The sequence below is a fragment of the Rhinolophus sinicus genome, chromosome 17, assembly GCF_057876585.1.
Source record: "Rhinolophus sinicus isolate RSI-liver-muscle chromosome 17, RSI-T2T, whole genome shotgun sequence".
Taxonomy (NCBI): domain Eukaryota; kingdom Metazoa; phylum Chordata; class Mammalia; order Chiroptera; family Rhinolophidae; genus Rhinolophus; species Rhinolophus sinicus.
Window position 1 is genome coordinate 22683627 of NC_142517.1, and position 20582 is coordinate 22704208.

Sequence of the window (20582 nt, forward strand, 5' to 3'; positions counted from 1 at the left end):
TACCTCATCCCAGTTTTATAAAAATTCGATGATAATGAAGTGAGTCTGAGTTAAAGACACATTTAAAGGGTATCTGGCAATTTTAGAACCCCATTCTCAGGAACTCACTTGGCAATGGTTAGACAATTATATAATATAAATATTTTGATAGAAAAGGAAAAAAGGAATAAACATGGATGTTTATCCAGGTAAATTAGAGAAGTCTGAAAGATAAGCTATATGACTTCCTGATATAAAAGCAAAATCTCCAAAGAAAAATTAGAGTGCCTAATATTTTCCATGGCCATCCTTCTTTTTTATGTCTAATCTTCATAATTGATTTAAAGAGTTTTATATTTTAGACAGGTTGATGAATAGAAAACTTCTGAACTTATTGACCTCTTAGTGGTCATAACTTAACTTACAAAGATGGATTGAGAGAGGAAATTAGGCAATGGTGGGCTGGTAAATGTTTAACAACCCGTTCTCAGAAAAAGAAAAAAAGGACCTGATTTGCAGTATTTGCTAATTTCTAGGGTGAAAATACTCCTGCAGCAACCTATTTCAGGAAAAGAAAATAATGTCTCTTAAAAATGGAGTTTAGGAAGGAATAGTTACATTGACTCAATCAAGCTGGTTTAGCCAGTTTCAGGGTATCACTGAAATTAGGTCATACTAAGTAGATAAATATTTTATGGAAAAAAAGTTGATTAAATACATACGTATGTAAGTTAATAAGTATTTTATTAAAATATTGATTAAATAACTTTGGTAAGTAGTATCTAATAATTGCCACTTTTAGGGATATAGTATATACATTAGTTTTTTGAATGCCCTGAAAAGTACTGTACATATAAAATCTATTTAACATTGTTTAATATAGCATCCCTTTCATAGTTATTTGAATTCCAGATTTTATTTATTTATTTATTTATTTATTTATTTATTTATTTATTCATCTCAGAACACCTAGTAACATCAAATATGGCTCTGGTTACACACTTGATTCACAGACATAGTAGGCATTCAGTAATCACAGATTACTGACAAAAAATACTCTTCTTTTAGAAAGGTCATAAGAAAAAAGGTAAAGAAAAGGTACATGAGGAAGTAGAGGAGATTCTGTCCTGTCTTCCATGAGATTAGATTAGTTTTAGATAACTGTGTCATTGGTACAATCACAGGTTTGTTAATTTATTAGAAAGATATTTATTGAGCATCTACTATATTCAAAGCACTATCAGAAACCAGGCACTGTAAAATTTCAGTTCTTTATTTTACCTATAAAGGTAAGTGCTCCATTAGGCAAGGCCAATTTTAGCTTTCTTTCTTTTTTTTTCTGTTTTTTAAATTTTGCAATGGGGAGGGCAAAATACACTAATTATCCTAAAATTTAATTCTAAGGAATACTCAAATCTAACATATCTTGTTATATGAGGAGAGTTTTTGTTGCAAACTGCATGCAGTATGGACATATTACTCAGCTGTTTAATACTTCAGCTAAGAGGTTGTTTTTTAAGAAAAGAAGCTGTCATTTTCCCCTCTAGATACTCAGTATTAAATTTCTTATCTGCATATTAATGTGTTAAAGTAATAGCATTTTAATAACTATCAATCTGATTCTATGAGAATGTCTTCAAGAGCTTTATATCCACATTTGGCAATATAGCGTAATTTGTGCTTACACATTAATATTCATAAAACTGAGTATGTTTTGAAAAACAAAAGAGCAAGGCTAATGGCTAAATGTTAACTGAAGGGGAAAAAAAGGAATCTAACTATCTTTTTTGCAACAGATTTCATGTAATAGCCTCATTTTCCTTTAACCACAACTCACAAATTATCATGTAATAATGTAAACCTCAGTGCATTTGCTTTTGTTTTGTTTTCCTTTTGAGAAATAACAGGTAGATTTTCCACAGAAGAAATAAATGGCACTTGACCTTTGCTGACAAGTATGATCTGTTTTTATACCAAAGAAACTCTAATGTTGAAATATCTTAGCAGTATGTAATTATTTAAAGAAACTAGAACACGACTGCTTTAAGATATGTTCTTTGCTTATAATAGCGTATGAATTATTATTATACTAAAAATAGTGACACTTCAATAGTTCATTTTTACCCCACTTTTCTCACCATGCAAGTATAAAAATTAATGCATCTCAATATATTTAAAGAAATAAAACCACATGCATATATTTAACCTAACTCAAATCACAGCATCATATGGAGGAACACACCAGAAAATTATCTTCTGCTTTCTCAATTGAGAGTATAAAATTCTTGCTATCATAGTCACCAACACTTAATTGCTTTTGTAAAACTACAAGGCAATTTTCCTTCAGGTAAGTATTTGAAATGAATATCTACATACAAGACCATATGCTGCTCATTTATAGTAACATACAGAGCTTCTGAAAAATAAATGTAATGAAAGTTGTTTGAAGCATTCTTTCCTTTATCATTCCCTAATTTTAACAATACACTTGCAAACAAATATTGCTCAAAGGATAAATTGCATGGAATACTCCCGTTAATTGTACATCCTTGGAAAATAACCAAGCATGAGTTCTTTTATATTCAGTGATGGTACATTGTTAGAGGAATGTTTATCTATGTTAATTTTTCATATGTCTAGATTTTGCGTGGTTATAGTAGACCTATCCTCAACAATATAGGATATGCTGCATTTTATATTTGTCAAATTTTTACTCGTAAAGCATCAGCTATTTATAATAGAGTAGATTTTATCACAAGATTCAACTTTAATGACTAAACATCCCACAGAAAAGGAAAAAAAAACTTTTATATTTGAATGCACAGACTCATTGATGTATCAAGCAATCAATAAAATATAAACACATTAATTAAAAACAGAACTATTGTCAGAGGCGAATGGTTTTGACACAGATTTGAATTTACTATAAGTATATTTCAAAAGTCAGAAAAAACTCTGCACACTCTGTGAACAGTAACACCACACCAAAGAAGTTTCTCACCAAACCTTCTACCTCTCCTCATGAGATCTAACCGTGGAAATGAACATAAACATGGGAAAATCCAGGGCAGAAAATCCAAGAGAACCAGGTCAGAGAAAGAGACTCACAAGAACATATAGCCGATGTCCGGTAAAAAAAAGGGAAATATTTTTAAATGATATCCATAATAAAGCTATATTAACAATGGCTGTATGGTCCTGCTATGGGAAGGGGGAGTATTAGCTTGACCCTTGACTTCTGCTTACATAAGAGCCTGAGAAATGAAAATCATGTTTATCATCGCTATTTGTTTTGTACAATTTTATTGTCTTTATTTAAACTGGTATAAGGAAAAATTTCTATTCTGAAATAGCCCAAGTCTGGTTCTTAATAGTCATGTGACTTTTTTTTTTTTTTTTCCTGCCAGCCATGTGCATCGTATCATTTTACTCCGAAATAACTATGCGGATTTCAGCTCAACCTGCCTTTGCTTATAATGCATGACATACCCCGTGAGGGAGCCTGAGAACAGACTCCCTTGAAAAGCAAGGTTCTCATGGTTGGCCTGTAACCATGGAAGCAGATGCCGTTTTCTTCTTACCCCTGCTTACCTCTTTGCAGCCTCGAGCTGCTCCCTATTGTTAAAAGGGGTACGCCTTGATTTTTCTTCATCATGACCGAACTTGCCTCTTCTTCAAAGGGCATGATGCTGCAGGTCACTGGTCTAGACTGTTTGCACGGTCCAGAGAACAGCCTTGAAGTAACCCTTGCTCCGTCTGAGCCACACCACCAGCCGTGCATCTGTAGACTGTAGAGGGACATTGGAGATCTGTATTTGAAAAGAAGTCTGTCTGATTTTGCCATTGTGCCTTTTCACTCATCGATCGAATGAATATCGAACCTTCTGTCGTTGCATGTGTGAAATAGATAGCTTAGCAAGCACTTTTGTGCCCAACCTGTGCGGTGGGCCAAAGGTTTTCCTTTTAGTCTCAGGAATTTTTTCTTCAGACTTTACGAATTTTGTGTTAGCTTAAATTATTTATATGCTTTTATTTTATCCAACTGTTATGATGACCGTTTGAATTAATTCATCAGCAGTGACTTTCTTTTGGTCCCAGAAAGAGCATTTTTTTCTGTCAACTGCTTTTTGTTTTTTGGTCTTTTTTTTTTTTTTTTCTCTTTTGTAGCTTTTAAAGATCTTCTGACTGAACTCATTTGTAACTTTAAGTGCTGTAACTGTACCCCGTTAAGCCAGAAAGTTGAGGTATCTTTTTAAGAAGATGATTAGATGATATCCATCATTTAACAGATTTAATTCCAGAAAGGTGAACTTGAACTGCCTCAAGGTAATTTCAGTGATTTGTAAGAGTAAGTAAATCAAATAATCACATTGATTTTAAGTTAAACAAAATGTTTGATAAACTCTGTTAATGGAAAATTTTTCTCTGTTTTCCCCTTTTAAAAATTTGTGAAAATGTTAGTCCAAAGTATTGAAATGTACTTAAAGGCACATAAATTAATTACTGTGATATATGTTAAATAAATACCATATATTTCTAATACGTACCTTATGACATGATTTAATTAGAAAGTATGCAATATGAAAATACGTTGTTTACATTCCATTTTTAATACAATTACAATTCACTACTTGTCATCAATAACTTGCGTTAACAATAACTGATGGCAACCATACCACCTGCTCATTTTAAAATGTATTCTTTTACTGAGTCCTTCAAAAATCAGAATCACTTCAAAATTCCTCCTATGCTTATCTTCAGTATATTGCTTAGCAAGCATTGTCCATGTGTCACAAGTTTTGTTTTGTTTTAAGAAACCACTATCTCATACTTCAAGGCATACCTATTTTCTCTAATTGCCACAGGCAAAGGGGAGGTCCGTGACAGAATAAAGAAGGTTATTGTGACAGATGAAACATAATTCACAATGAGTACTCTTTTCATCCAGCCTTAAGTAGCAGAGGATTACTTCCAAGCTGAATTTGGTGGCAGAATGTTGAGCTGATTTTATTAACACATAAGGACAGGCCAAAGGCAGAAAACCTATTTTTCTTCAGCTGGGCGGTAGTTATTTTGTGTGTGTCTGTTTAGGAGTCTTATTTTGTTCCCCTCAAACAGAAGATATGCTGGACCGAAGAGAGTCTGAAGAAACAGAGGGAATAGGAGAGAGAGTAGGAAATAGGAAATGTAAAGCCATGAAAGTTGGGTTTTTCTCTCTTAGATAATGAAAACAATGCGTTCAATATATTTCTACATTCTTTGGCATGCACATGAAATAAAGTCATACTTTTTTTCAACAAACATATGAGCTGCAAAAGTAGGTAAATTTTATTTTATAAACTTAACTTACATTTCTTTAGATGATTTTTTTTTCCTTCTTTGGTCATATTCTTAATTTCTAATGGTTTGTTAGAGTTCCACATGCTGTTTAGTTTAACTTAATGTTAAACTTCAGTTAAATAGGTGTGTGTTTATTTGGATATTTTACTTGTTTTCAACTATTTTGTTTTCAATGACAAGGATTTTCTTTGACCTTTATTAAATTTTATATAATTTTTTTCTTTCTCTTTCTAATATTAGAAGTCAGTTTTTAAGTTAACTAAAAAGACAGGCAAAAAGAAATGTGCTTAATAAATACCTATGTATTATGAGAAAATTCCAGGCCACAAAATCCATTGCATTTCATTTCTCATAAATAGTTTCATTTACATCATCCTTTTGGATTTAGCTATTCCCAAATTTTCTTTTCTTTTTTGCTTTACTTTCAAATACTTTATAAGTTGTAGTTGAACTAGTTTTCTATCTGTAAAAGGAAAAGTAAGCAGTTGTTCTGTCTGCTAGTGCATTTACTATTATAGAACTCACAACAAAATGCTATTTCTCAGCGATGTTCTGTCAATCCTGGTTTGTTATTCCAGAACTTGAATAAAAGATCTAAATTTTAAATTGAGGTCTTCCTCAATATAATGGATACATTTCACATATCAAATACTGTGAGGTATAATTCAGATGCACTGAAGTTATGTAGGTACTCTCTGGATGAAGGCACAAAAACTATAATCTACAATTACTTCTTTTGTGTATGTTTTTAAAGCACAATAGTATGGTTCTTTACTATACATAATATATATAATTTGTATTAGCTGAAATGAATTTTACTTCTTGAAGTTGGCTTTGTAGCTAAAAATTAATGAAATATGCAATAAGATGCTTTCACCTTAAAATGTGTTAATAGTGTTAACTTATTACTGCATTAAAGATCTGCTTCTATTAACTGTTTCATTTCTCTTTGTCTTATGATTGTTACTGTTCAAAAAACAGTAATTTAAAAATAAAAGAATGTGACTATTCTATAACTTCAGAAAATATAAGAAATTATATGGTTATTATCTATCTGTTGACTAAAGTAGAAATCTTTACATGTCTAGAAAGCAACTTGAGAATATTCTTTTACATATTTTTGTTAATGCAAATAAAAGATAATCTTTATACAAAATAATAATTTCAAAGTATGAAAATTTGTATATATTTATTATTGCCAGATCATCTACAGAGATTTCTCCTCTTTGTAGTTTTTATAACCTTCTTAATAATTACTCTGTAGAAACATGCCAATGCACACATCTTTTGCATTCGGTAAAATCTTCCACTTCTGCTGTTATTCAATAATTATTGCTTTATATTATTTATTTGATATATCTGTGTGATTTATTATTAGAAAATACGAATGAAATGAAGGAGGACTACAGTAATATTTTTAATTAAAAAGAGGGGAAAGAAGAAATCTGCATGAATGATGATATTGATACAGAAATTATTTAAATACTGTTGTTCATAGTACATTTTTTTAAAAATAATGGATTGTACTTCATTTGTTGTTGACATTAAAATCAAATGGGTTATGCTGAATAGTCATATCTAAAAGTAAAATTCATCTGCACCCACTAACTTATAAAATATTGTGGGAAATAATTGTATTTGTCTGAGATTATTTTGTTTTGCAATTACATGACAGCTTTAAAACAAAAACAAAAACTGTTCAACCTGAAAGTTTTATATATATATATAAATATATATATAAATATATATATATGTGTGTGTGTGTGTGTGTATACATAGATAGATACATATACACATATATGTGTATATATATTTATATATGTGTGTGTATATATATATTTATGTATATATATATATATATATATATACACATATATATGTATATGTATACAAAATAACTTCCATATTCATTATAGTATTGACAAAAATAAAAATAGAGGCAAGCATATTTCACTTTCATGTATAATCTTTGCAAAGTCAACCTCTGTTTTATTCAAAAGATATTTCCTGTGTTTCAGGCCAGAACATTTTTCATATTGCTTTCTTCTGGCTCCCCCACCCTAAAACACTTTTTGCTATAAACTTCTACACCAATCACTAGGAAAGACACAAACTGCAGTAGCAGTTCAGGAAGCAGCCCTGTGAATGTAAAAAAATCACAGACTTTGATTTTATAAGACAAGTTGGATAGGAGTCAAAACTGCCACATGCGGTGTGAAAAAATGCCACCCTGGTGTGAACAAAAGGTTTAAAATGGAGTCAAGAAGCGTGCAAGCTCGATGTCTAAGCTTTTCCTGTGAATTGTCTGCCACAACCTGCAGGGTATCAAGTGGGCTGTGAAGAATAGAGAGCCTTGGAAGCTACAACTGAGAAACATCGACAGTCAAATGTGTTAGTTGTGTTTTGTTTTTTTTTCAATTTTGTTTTGTTTTGTTTTGTTTCATCTAGGCATCATTATACTAAACTGTTTTACCCAAAACATAAAACAAATCCAAAAAAAGTCACATAATGTGTGAAGAAACTGTTGCTTACAAATAAATTGTAGTTGTTTTTTTTCATTCCTTCATTGATAGCAAAGTAAAATTATTAACTGCACTATATATTTTAAATTCCTTGTTTTGTAGGATTGAGTTTTATTTACAGAAAGGTGAATAAGGACTGAGTTTTATTTACAAAGACTGATTAGGAAAAAAGGCTCATAAAATCCTGAATACTAGAGTAAAAATGTAATTATAATACTCATGTTTGATTTTCTTCTAAATTATCAAAAAAAGAATGGAGGAAAAAGACCAAGAGTTCACTATGGGAAACAAGCATTTCATATCTTAGTAAATAATAAGGATAATTCCAAATGACTATTCAGCAGGATTGTCCTTCAGAAAAAATATTGCTACAACATACTACAACAATATACTAATATTTACACTTTTCCTAATATATTGCAATGTAAAAATTTACTCCACATCCAAAAGTGTTTGTTAACCAAAAATAATCAGTCAAATAAATCTGAAGTAAACCATCCTCATTGGCTTAAATAACTGAAACAAGACAAATTCAGTTTTAAGGGTAATTAAAAAGAATACCACTGTGTCTTAACCCCCACTTCAATAATTTTAATATGTTTATAAAGGCACATATGAATGCTAATTACATGATAAATTATGAATAGCATTTAAAGAAAGTAACATTTCCTAGGCAATTGTGATCTAATCAATACAATACATCTAAATGCAACAAAAAAGATCTTTGATGAGCATTGAAAAGATCCTTAAACTTTGAAGCCAGTTTTATTACATTTGCATCTTGTCTCTTATTAAGGATTGAGTCTAAAGCCAGCAAATCCCATCGGTTATGAATGCAGGTCAAGACAGGAACATTTTTCTATTTACTCTTTGTAACACTGGATAGAAATCAATCTGTTACTTTCATTACAACCACACAATCAATTCCATTTAAAGTATAATACAAGAGCCAAGTCCAAGGACAATATGGATCCTTGAAAAAAGCTCATACCATTTGCAGGGCTGTATTTGATATAGCTCCTGGTAAATTGTTTTCTTTCTAATTAGTGTACATGGGTCATTTAAAGGAAACATGCCTAAACTGGTTTTGCAACACAGACTCCAACCAAAAATTAAGAGCACACTCATCATCAAAGTGGCATTTAAAAAAAATTATTATTTTTATAAAATGAAAACCATACAAGAAAGGATTCTCTACATTGACTCAAATGTGAGCAAGACATTGTTACATAGCCATTTTGTTATTTCAATAAAAATTTACACACATCAAAAATTCTACCTTGAAATTAGCATATAAAACCCTTATTTCAAATGTCACTTTCTCTCAGCTCTCAAAAAATGACTTTATTCTAATCAGTCTTATCTTGCCTCAAACTTACCAAGATTTTTGCCTTCAGCTTTCTTGCAAAAAGCATAGCTCAGTAAACAAAAGAAATATGTCCATTGTGTACTGAAGTTACACATAATAGAACCATCATTTCAATTATTTTTAAATATCAAAACTAAGATAATCTTCACATTTGTAAATTAGTTGAAAGCACAAGATAAATTACTGTATGCTAATATTAATGGTAGTTAAATGAGTTATTTTCCATTTATTTTATAAATGTGGATATTGACTTTTTCATGACAGTTTTAAACATGTTTTAACAGTCTCCTGATTTCAGCAAACATGTAGTAAATGAATGTCTTCAGGAAGAAAACCATTTACAATTCTCTTAGATATCACTTAAAAAATATATTTGTTATTCAAAATGCATTCTTTCCCTTCCAAATAAGAGGAATAATTCAAATTTAAATCATTTTTGGTTGTTTCATCAAAAAGGTTGTTATTTATGCAACCTGCATGATATTGAAATTTTTTGGAGTTTGGGAAAGTTTTCTATACTAGAAAAATATAATGCCAAATTTAGTTTCAATATTTCATTCTTCCTGCAAAACTGAGGATATGTTTCTCTGTCATATTCAGTAATGTTTTTATTGTAACTGTGGTTAATGAAATTCCCATTCTAGTGACAAAAAGTGGTTCCTAGGACTAAGCTTTCCTCAAATACAGCCTATGTACTCCCATATGTCCTAAGGGGCTTTAAAGTTTTCTCACCAGAAAGGGGTGTCTTTAGTGCTATATTCCTTGCATACATAAGCACAAGGCCAATGAACCCAATGTTAGTCTCCAGACAGACTGTCACTGCCTGGAAGACATTCTTCTTCACCTCTAGAACTCAATTTCTGATGGCCTTGAATGGCCTTGAATGAGACTACTGTTCAACTGGGTTTCCTTGTTTTCAATGGCTTCCACCACTGAGCATGCAACTCTACTCCATTTTTCTCTGGCCTACCCACCAGGCTACACTTTTTAATCTCTGAAGGCACCACACTCACAAATGACTTGTACACATCATGCTTTGGGCCCCAGGAAACAGACTAAATTCAGACTGCAGAGGTCAAAGATAGGTAGGCTAAGCCTCTGACAGCTACTTAGATGTCACCACGATGGACTTGGACAGACAGAGCTGTTTTTAGAGTAAAGGTTAGCTTGAACCATTCATAATATAATCACTTGAAAAGCAGAAATATTTCAACTTATGTGGGGCAAAACTTAAAAGGAAGATGGATATCACTTTAATGTTTAAACAAAGGCAAAAAAAACCCCAAAAAAACCTTAGGTGCTGATTTTTATATGCTTATGAGTTTTGATACTGACCGTCCTGTTGTTTTTAAGTGTTTCTAAAGCTACACAGGGAGTTCCTAAAAACTATGGCATCTACACTTGCACACCTGACATGGCATTTAACATTTCCTTAATGTTTGTATTCAACTCCACCATATATCCTTGTAAATGAGAGATAAACTTTCTGCAAATTCAGAAATGGGCTCATCCTTCACATTCTATCCAAGTTTGTCTGGAATGCAGGATTTCCTAGAGGAAGAGGACACTCACCAACTGCATTTCCTTAGTTTATTCATTTTTATTAATTGAAAAACAAATACAGCTAAAATATGATTTCTTTTTCTTTTGTACATTAAAAACACTAAAATGTGGAAGTTCAATTTCTATATATATATATCAAAAGCTATAGCACATGATACTTTCTATATTGAAGGGATTTTTTAAAGACGTCTAATCAATATAATTTACCATTAGTTTTCCATTTGGTAAAAGTAATGAAACTGAATTACTAAATTTCTGAGAAGTAACCATTTAAAATATATTTTTCAAATGTCAAAACTTTATACATAGTATCTCATGTGTCACAAAAACATAGACCCTTCTAAATACTTACAATATGTCTTAACTAGGCAATGAAAATTTTATGTGCTTTCATTTTTGATCTGGACTGTAGGTGAAATCCCATCTATCAGCTAAACGGTTCTCTAATCAAAGAAAACATGTGTCACTGTGGTTTGGGGGGAAAAAATATATATATATATATATGTATATGTATATGTATATGTATATGTATATGTATATGTATATGTGTGTGTGTGTGTCAATATTATTATTCTTCAAAGCAAAGCCTCAAGTTCAAATCTATTATGAGTAGGAGCAAAATGCACTGATTCATACTTCTCGATTTTTACTTGAAAATTTTAAAAATATAATTGACATATTTGCAGTATTATAGTCTTTGCTATCAAAAGTCAATACACTTCAGTTGTATATATTAAGTTGTGAAATGTTGTTTTGTAAATGAAAAAAATATAGACCTCTAAGCCCATATTCTACTTTTAAAAAGTTGGTTACAAGTTGGAACATGACAGTATTTCTAGAGGGTGTTATTCCTTCATTAGATTCAGATAAAAAAGTTGTAGACAGCTTGAAAGTTTAATATGACAAATCATGAAAAGTTGCAATAAACTGGCACCTGTTCTTTGGGGCTATGAATCCATAGAGGCCTACTCTCAAAAAGATATTTCTGAAATAATTCACAAAGTGAGATAGATATTGACAGTATTTATAGCTAGTAGTCCTTTGATCTTAATTATATTCATTCATTCAACTAACATTGTTAAATCGCCTTTGTGCTTTTCCAGGTTTTGAGAACATTTATTCATTCAATAAAGATTTGTTCCACACTTATTTGGCAATAGTCGAGGTAATAAATAGGTAATTACAATTTTTTAAAGAAGTGATTAGAGGATTATGTGCTATGATGGAGAATAATGAGTGAGAAGGAGCAGAAAGGGTTCCTATACAGATGAGATAGTCAGGAAAGGGCAAGAGAAAAGGTCTCCAGGGACAATATGTGAAATGAGATTTGGAAAATGAGAATGACCTAACCATGGGAAAAACAGCACACAAATTTTCTCCCCAGAAGGGACAACTTGTGTGAAGGACCTAAGGCAGAAAGACACAGCATATTTATTAGAAGCAGTAAGAGGAGGCCAGTGCTACCAAAACCCAGCCAGAGAGCAAGCAGGGGTGACCTGAGACCAGCTGGGATGGGACAGCAGAAAACTCAGCAGTCAAGGATTTAAAAGACACAGGGAAGAGTATGAATCTTATCTGTTGGGCAGTGGATACCTCCTGAGGCAGAATCTTCCCGGAGATATTGAGATATGAAAATTTTTTAACCTCCCTAGATTCTGGGACCAATAATCGTAACCCAATGTATTAAGGACTCATTCTTAACAATGTCAAAAACAATCCTTGTGTCATTATTTGTTGAGTAATTCAGGCCTCCTAATTTTTCTTACCTGAAAACTGCATACTTGGGATATTCATTTTATTGTTTTTATCCCAGGAGTTAATGAAACAAATACCTTCTTAAGGGTCAATGCTAACTTGGTTACTTTGGCTATCAGGTGAGGGTGGTAATTCTAGAAGCAAATATATGCAATATTCTTTACCAAGAACAGCTGCTTCCCCTGAGTTTGCCTGCTCACATGGCAAAATAATTCACTAATGAGATTAATTTATTTAATTACGTTGACGGTTTAAATATTCAACTAAAAAGTTTAAGGGCATCATACTATGCATTCAAGGGATTGAATGAGGTATTTTCAGTTTATTAGTGACTGGATAAACTGAAGAGCCCATATATAGGTTACTGCTTATAATACAAATAAACATGAAACTATTTTCCTAAACAATAGCCAGGAATATTCAGTTTAAATATCACTTAAGTTTTTATGAAGTTGTTTAAGTTAACTAATTAGATCTACTTTGTGAAAATAAAATATGTTCATTAAAACCAAATGGAGCACAGGTATAAAGATTGGATAAGCAGTTGGAATCATAATTAATAAGCGGTGACCAAAACCACAACTTTGAAATTAATAAAACACAACGATTAAGCTAAATTACAAGGTATGTCTGCTGACTGAGATACTTAATCAAAAGTTTCATTATACTTTTATGGGACCCTTAAGACAAATCATTATATCACTGTCAATTCTAGATCTTAAAACACATGATATATAGCAAAATTCTTTAAATTATCATGGAAGTAGTTGACATTTGTAATTGGGGCTTCCCTTTAACGAATTTGTCCACAAACAAATATCTTGCACTTCTTAAAATATACAGATGAAACCCTTCCTTGAGATTTAGGTTTAACCATATATAAAATGAAAATAGGGCTTCAAGGAACATTTAAGACACTTCCATGTAGAACTTTTCACTTAACGTTGAGTGCACTTTTATTCAGACATTCAAAATTTTGATTTCCATCAAAAAATTTTTTTAGTATAGGTCATCTATACTAATCTCTATATACTGAAATGCCTTTTATATGACCAATTTGATAAATCTAATTTAAAACCAGAGGGTTTGTCATCACTTTATGTAAGATCTTATCTATTTTGTGTACTTATTAATGCATTACATTAAAAGTTTTTACTGGGGCAACACTATATAAGAGATATTAGATTAAGGAGAGTTTTGAGACAGAGCTCCTAGTAGCAGTTTCAAAGTAGGTGACTCTGAACACACTGAAACTATAAAAGGCTTGGAATGAGACAATATAAAAGGGTTTTCTGAAGATTTCTTTAGGGACCTGGCCCTCCCATCAATTTTAGTGAGGGGGTTTCTTCTGTAGGACCACTTAAAGATCTGGAGATGGGAGAAGAGTGGAATTGCCCTTGACTCCTGCCTGGACGATATAAATGATACACATGGATGAGCTAGCTGCTTTAGTGCCAGATCAAAGGAGAGCCTCCTACAATGTTGATATCTGCTTGAATTTCCAGAGTTTGTTGGTCCAAAAAATGCATGAATATGGCCTGTAGACTAATATAGTTCCTAGCATGAAGAGAAGCTGTTTAAGAAATCATCTGGAATGATGGTGGACACCACAAGATAATTTGTGTGGAGTAAATCCCAAAAAATCACAAGCTGAGGATGGCAGAGCAAAGAGAGGAAATATCTACTACCAGATGCATAGGAAGTACAGTGGAATGTCCCCAGGGGGACTTCTTATGTGCATATAAAAGGACTCTGAGAGCTTTAGACAACTACTTGTCCTTGACATGGGAAGCCAACTTAAGACAATAACAGCAAAATGAGAATTCCCTGATACTCATACTTTGCCCTCCTACAGCTTTGATACTGTACAGTAGAAACTGCCCTTAGGAAGCTGCTAGAGGAGGGATGCAAGCCAGAGCTGGGGAAGGAGAGAGGTTCTCTGTTTTGGCTCCTGGACTATGGACATCTAACATGCAACAGAACCCATCTGGGCAAAAACAGAGATGAGGTTAGAGGTGTAGCCACTAACTAGTTAATGCAAGGACTTTAGGCCATTTAAAAAAAATAGAGTTGAAGGTACAGAGATTTCCCATGTCACCCCTGCCCTCATGCATGAATACCCTCCCCATTATCAACATCATTCACCAGAGTTGTACTTCGGTTACAATTGATGGACCTACACTGGCACATCATTATAAACCAAAGGCCATTAGGGTTTATTCTTGCTATTGTGCATTCTATAGGTTTGGACAAATGTATGACATGTATCCACCATTACAGTGTCGTACAGAATAGTTTCACTGCCTTAAAAATCCTCTGTGTTCCACGAACTCATACCTCCCACCTCCCTAACACTTGGCAACCATTGATCTTTTTACTGTCTCCATAGTTTTATCTTCTCCAGAATGTCTTATAGTTGGAATCATACAGTATCTAGCCTTTTCACATTAGCTTCTTTCACTTAGCAAGGTTCCTCCATGTCTTTTCATGACTTGATAGCTCATTTATTTTTAGCACTGAATAATATTTCACTGTCTGGATATATTGTGGGCCTATTTTAAAGAAAGTTTTCACTATATGCAATGGAAAGATTTTGAAGAGTTTTAAGAGAGAAGTGACATGATGAGATTTATGATTCAAAAATATAAATCTGGCTTTTATAAGGCAGAGGTTAGAGAAGGATAAGAATAAAGTCTTAGACAACAATTGAGGTGCTAATTGCAAAGTTGCGGTGTGGGCGGAGAGAGCCGCATTCTGTGTTGGTAGCAGTTGAGATGAATATATTGGAATGGTTTAAAACTACATATTTAGGAAGCAAATGTACTAGCACTTGTTAATGAATCAGATTTTGGAAATTATAGAAAGAGAGGTCAAGGATTCTCTCTCTCAAGAGAAGGCAACCCCTTCTGGGTTTTGGGCTTGAGCAATTGGATGAATGAAGGTATTACATAAGAGTGGGTGGAGAAATAAGGCTGGAAGTCTGACTGAAGTGGGTCAATACCAGGCCAAAACTCAACACCTCCGAAATTTTCTATTGGGGGATATAAAAGTCCTCACCAAACATAAATCTCATTTCCTTGTATTTGCAGATTGTTGGGCACTTCTCCTAGGCTCCAGGGATGCCATTAATAATGTCAAAGAATTTCCATCAACCCTTAATTGCCTACTAATCTGTTTCCACTGTCTTTAACCATCTCCTTGATGGTGTTCCCAGCCTCTATTAAACTTGATATTTTACATCTGAAAATACTCTTTCTTAGTTTTTGTTTGTCTGTGTTTTGCAAACTATTATGATTTGCAAATATCTTTGCCAGCTACAATGGGTCAAAATGGGTCGCATTGTGTTACAACGGGTCACATTAGCTCTTATTGGCTAAGCTTAAAATAGCACTCAGAGCATATAAATAGTAGGCTATCATATTTTTCTTTCTATATGCATTTATTTTTATAAAAATAATTGAGAGACTAATAGCATTAAATCAGCAGTACCAATGTTAATTTCTTGGTTTTGATAATTGGACTATGGTTAGGTAAGATATTAACATTAAGGGACGCAGGGTCAAGGATACATGGAAACTCTAAAAGGTACTATTTTGTAACATTGCTGTAGGTGTAAAATTGTCTTAAAATAAAAAAGTTAAAAAGTGAATCATCACTACAGGACGGAGTTAAAAAGGAAATATATATACAAGATATACGAAAAGACAGGTATTCAAATATCAGCATTAACGAGATGTAATTTAGTATTATGTCTTTACTTATTCTTGATTAAATGCATGAATTCACTTACATTTGCAAACCAAATCCAATTAAATTATATGAAATAAGATAAAATATGTGAATAAATATATGACTATATAAAATGTCTTGGAGTTTAATGAATAAACAAGAATTAATATTATAAAGAAGCTAAGAATTGTAAAGGAGTTAAGAATCCACCATAAATCTGAATGCAAAGTTGCTTACATTATAGACCAGCTTGCCCTTGCTTTTAACGTAAACATTTTATAAATCTTCTGAGTTCTTAGCATGTCTTTTAGCTTTCCCTAATCTGTTCATCACAACATCATTTCTATTTACTCTGGTACAAAATGTTAGAGACCTCTTTAACTCTTCCTTCTACATTTTTTTTTTAATCCAAACACTTTCTAACTCATGCCACATTCTCAAATTCATTATCTTCACTTTTATCTGTTGTTAAGTCCTTATTGCTTCTCTAAGGTACCCACATGAGAATATCCTCTTAAATACCACCCTTACCTTCCCTGACTCAAATGATCCATTCTACGTACATACAGCAAATAATTCATTATAAATTATAGAACAGGTATGTTCAAAACCTTCAAAGAAAACATATTATCTTAAAAAAGAAAAGAGAAAGAACAAATCCTCTAGAATCTAATCATCTCTTTTGTATCTTGCCAACTTCAACTTATACTGCTTCTTTCCATAAAGTTTCCCTGCCCTCCTGACCAAATGGATTGTCTGCTGTTCCCTGAAGGGGCTCACACTCTTCCATCCCTGCCTTTGTTCATGTTTCTCCTCTGCTGAAAATCTTTTGTTCTCTCACTCATTCAAAGGGCCAGCTTTAACACAAAAGCCATGATATAACATTAAGATGGCAGAGTGGTCTTGCCCTTAGAAGGCTACCAATGAAAGACTGCTTAACAATAGATCTTTCGATCTACTTGTTAGCATGTAGACTTTCTTCCTTTGACTTGCCTTCTTGGCTGTTAAGGCATCAATATGACGGCACCCTGATACATACACTGATATTGTGCTCCCAGGTATTGCTTTCATGAGATCTGACACTATTTACACATATTTTTAAAACACCTTTAAATGTCCACCAGTGAAGTGAGTGCTCAGTAAAGGTCATTAAAATGCACACTGAAGGCATTCTCTAAGAAGCAGGCGTTACTCAAACTCAGCTCCTGACTAGACCAACTTCTCTCTTTCCTATCCTAACCTCCTTACCATGACAAATTTATCTAAATATTTTTTAGCCTTAATATATTGACAAGCATGCTACTTAGATAATAGTCATTTTTTCGAGTTTAGATTAACAATCATCAGTGATCCACAATTAAATATTGCATGATTATATTTATTTTTTTCTGTTGTAGGAAGCATATTTCTCCTTTATTCTGCATATTGCTCAAATTTCCTATTAAAGAAAAGCATAACTGAGCTGGAACTGTTGACCTATCTTCATTTCACTTTATGCAGAATCCAACGCTGTCATTGTATTCATGATCTAATATTTACAAGGCTCCTATTTATTTAATAATATTTACAGGGCTCCTATTTTTTGTGTTGTGCCCTATAAAAAGGACACTGGCTAGGGAGGTGAGTGAGGCTGAAATCCATCTCATGCTCTGTTTACCAACCATAAGCAGGAATTCAATTATACCTGCAAGTGTGGGTGTGTCATATGCACAGAGGAAAGGGCACCTTTTTAAAATTCACACAAAGTACCAGTTAGGATTAATCTCGTCAATAAACCTTAACACATTGTATAGAAAACTTCTCCTCAATACTAAAATCCTTGTTATTTTTTTAATTAATTTGGTTGACAGGAGTGCAATTTTCATCTAAGTGTATTCCAGCCTAGGAGCAGTGAAAAATTCTATAAATTAAATATACAGACTCCCTAGAAATAATAAAATGGTAACATTCAGTCATTGGATCATTTTTTTTTTCCCCCAGTGTAAGATTTTCTCTCTTGTATACTTTTCATTGTTTGGTCCCATATGAGTTTAAATTATTTAACCTACAGTCCCTATTCTGTTTCCCAAGGGTGAATATTCAAGAATGTAATGGATGTCCCTGATAATGAATTGAAGGGTGGGTGTTTTCATTGTGCACTTCTTTGATGAAGTAGACTGACCTAGAATTCAAGGCACTTTCTTATTACTTTCATTATTATTGCTATTGTTGCTGTTATTAGTATTATTAAACATCTATTGGCCAATTACTATGTTCAACATACTCATTATCTCTAATCCTCTCTGCAAAGTAGCCTGATAGCGTTAGTCTCACTTTTCACAAAAGAAAACTTGGGTGTTTAGTTATTTCCCTAAGTCTATACGATAAGCATGTGTCCGAACTGAGATTTAAATCCAGGTCCTCCTGGTTACAGAAACTTTGCTCACTCCTTAAGATGAAGTCTTGAAAACTATATTCCACTTTTTAAAACAAGTGAATTCAACAGATAGTTATAGAATATGTCTTATGTGCCCTGCTTTTTTTCTAGATGACAGAGATGAGCAAGAGAGATAATATTTGCTCTTATGGGACAACAATAGGGAAAGAGACAATAAACAGGTATATAAACATATGAGTCCAGGAATTGACATGTACTGTGACATGCACAAACAAAATCACGGTAAGAAAATACAGAGTAATGAGTTGGAAGTCGTGGTTGGTTGGGAGATCAGAGGTCTCTCTGAGGAAGTGATATTTTAGTGGTGGCTTAATGTAGTAAGGAGAAGGTCATATGAAGGCTGAGTGGAAGACGTGTCCCAGGCTAGAAGGACCATGGCATGTGAGAGAAACTTCATGAAGGGTAGCATCAGCAGGATAGGATACGTAAGTGGGAGAGTGGTAGGAGATGGAATCAGAATATGGTAGAGATATCATAATGCAGGGTCAGGTGGGCAGGGGGAAGGAGTAGGGACTTTTCTCTAATGAGAAACCATTGGAGGGCTTTGCCTAATTTACATTTTTGGAAAATCACTTTGACTGCTGTGTGAAATATTAACTCTAGGGGGAAAATAGACACAAAAATACCAGTTGGAAGGCTATTGCACCAGCCTGTACAAGAGATGACAGTGGCTCAAGGAAGAGAGGCAGTCCTTGACATAAGGAAAATTGGTTACATTGGAACACAGTTGAAAGTGAAGTTGGCAGGACTTCCTGAAGGAAAGTATGTGGGTGACAGAAAAAGAGAAAAATCCAAGATCACACAGAAGTTTTACATACACTTCAGAGATTGGGTGGTTATCAGTGTAATTTACTGAGACAGGGAAAACTGGAAAGGAGCAGGTTTTTAGGAGTGGATGACTAGGAATTTAAGAAATCTGTTTCACACATGTTATTACTTCTTATGGCATTTTTACATTTCTCTTTCATTTTGAGTTTATAACAAATCAACTATATCAGAAAAGATCTAAGAGGCGTTGGCAGAGAGATAACTAACATGGATTTGTACAAGATGTGAAAAAAAAAAGTCTCCCTATACTTGCCCCCCCCCACTTGCCTAACATGCAAATATAAAAGTGTCCCTACTTTTTTAAATTATACATTTGTATTTATTCACTGGGACACAGAATTTGATTTGGATCACCAAACCAGTGATTAAGTCCAGCCAGAGAGGAGTCAATGGAATTGTAACTGCTATGTATGATGTCAGAGGGGTAGCAGATTGAGGGAGTGGGTTATCACTTTGTGAGTGGTGTAGATGTCTAACTATTACATTGTTTTGTATACCTGAAATTTAAAAAAAAAGCCAAACATGTAATAAATGTAAATCTTCCTTTTGCTCTAGATCATCTCTATGATGTCTGGGACAATATAGTCCTAAATGGTTTGTTTTCTCCATGTATAAGTGGGTGGTGTAAATCAGTAAGAGATGTGATTTTGAACTGTATCTTGGACAGATTACCAGTTGCCTTTTATCTCAACATCGTTGTAACTGTGATATGATGCTTCAAGAGAAACTGTGGTTATAAAAATCAAAGTGTCAATTTATTTTAAAAGATTATCTATAATGTGTGCTTTCCCATGGCCCTGAGTTTGGAAGCAGAGATAGAGTTCGCTGAGATTTTTTTTCTTTGTTGGTTTGTCTGTCTCTAACATTCTTTCAGATCCATTCTCAAAACACAGTTCTGCCAAAAGCCTTCTCTGATTGCTCCATGCCACATAAGAAAGAGCCCAAACCTCTTTTAAAGTTCTGAGGAGGTTATCATTTGTATCACTTCTTTACCACTTAGAACCGACTTAAATTGTCAGCTTTCCTTTTGTTTCTAGATGCTTTCTATAGAGTAGGATTG

At 33.2% G+C, this 20582-nt stretch overlaps 1 protein-coding gene across 34 annotated transcripts in view; it reads right to left on the minus strand.

Moving 5' to 3' along the window:
• The window catches only part of LOC109447544 (uncharacterized), a 661414-nt gene that overhangs the window by 402248 nt on the left and 238584 nt on the right, over window positions 1–20582 (minus strand). For 29 of the 34 annotated variants that reach the window (XM_088794093.1, XM_088794089.1, XM_088794078.1 and 26 more), the window contains one exon: window positions 3571–3767. The exons of the other annotated variants lie outside the window; for them this stretch is intronic. In XM_088794093.1, coding sequence (XP_088650219.1) covers window positions 3571–3767 — 197 coding nt within the window. The remainder of the gene's footprint in view (window positions 1–3570; window positions 3768–20582) is intronic. 34 annotated transcript variants of the gene reach the window in all.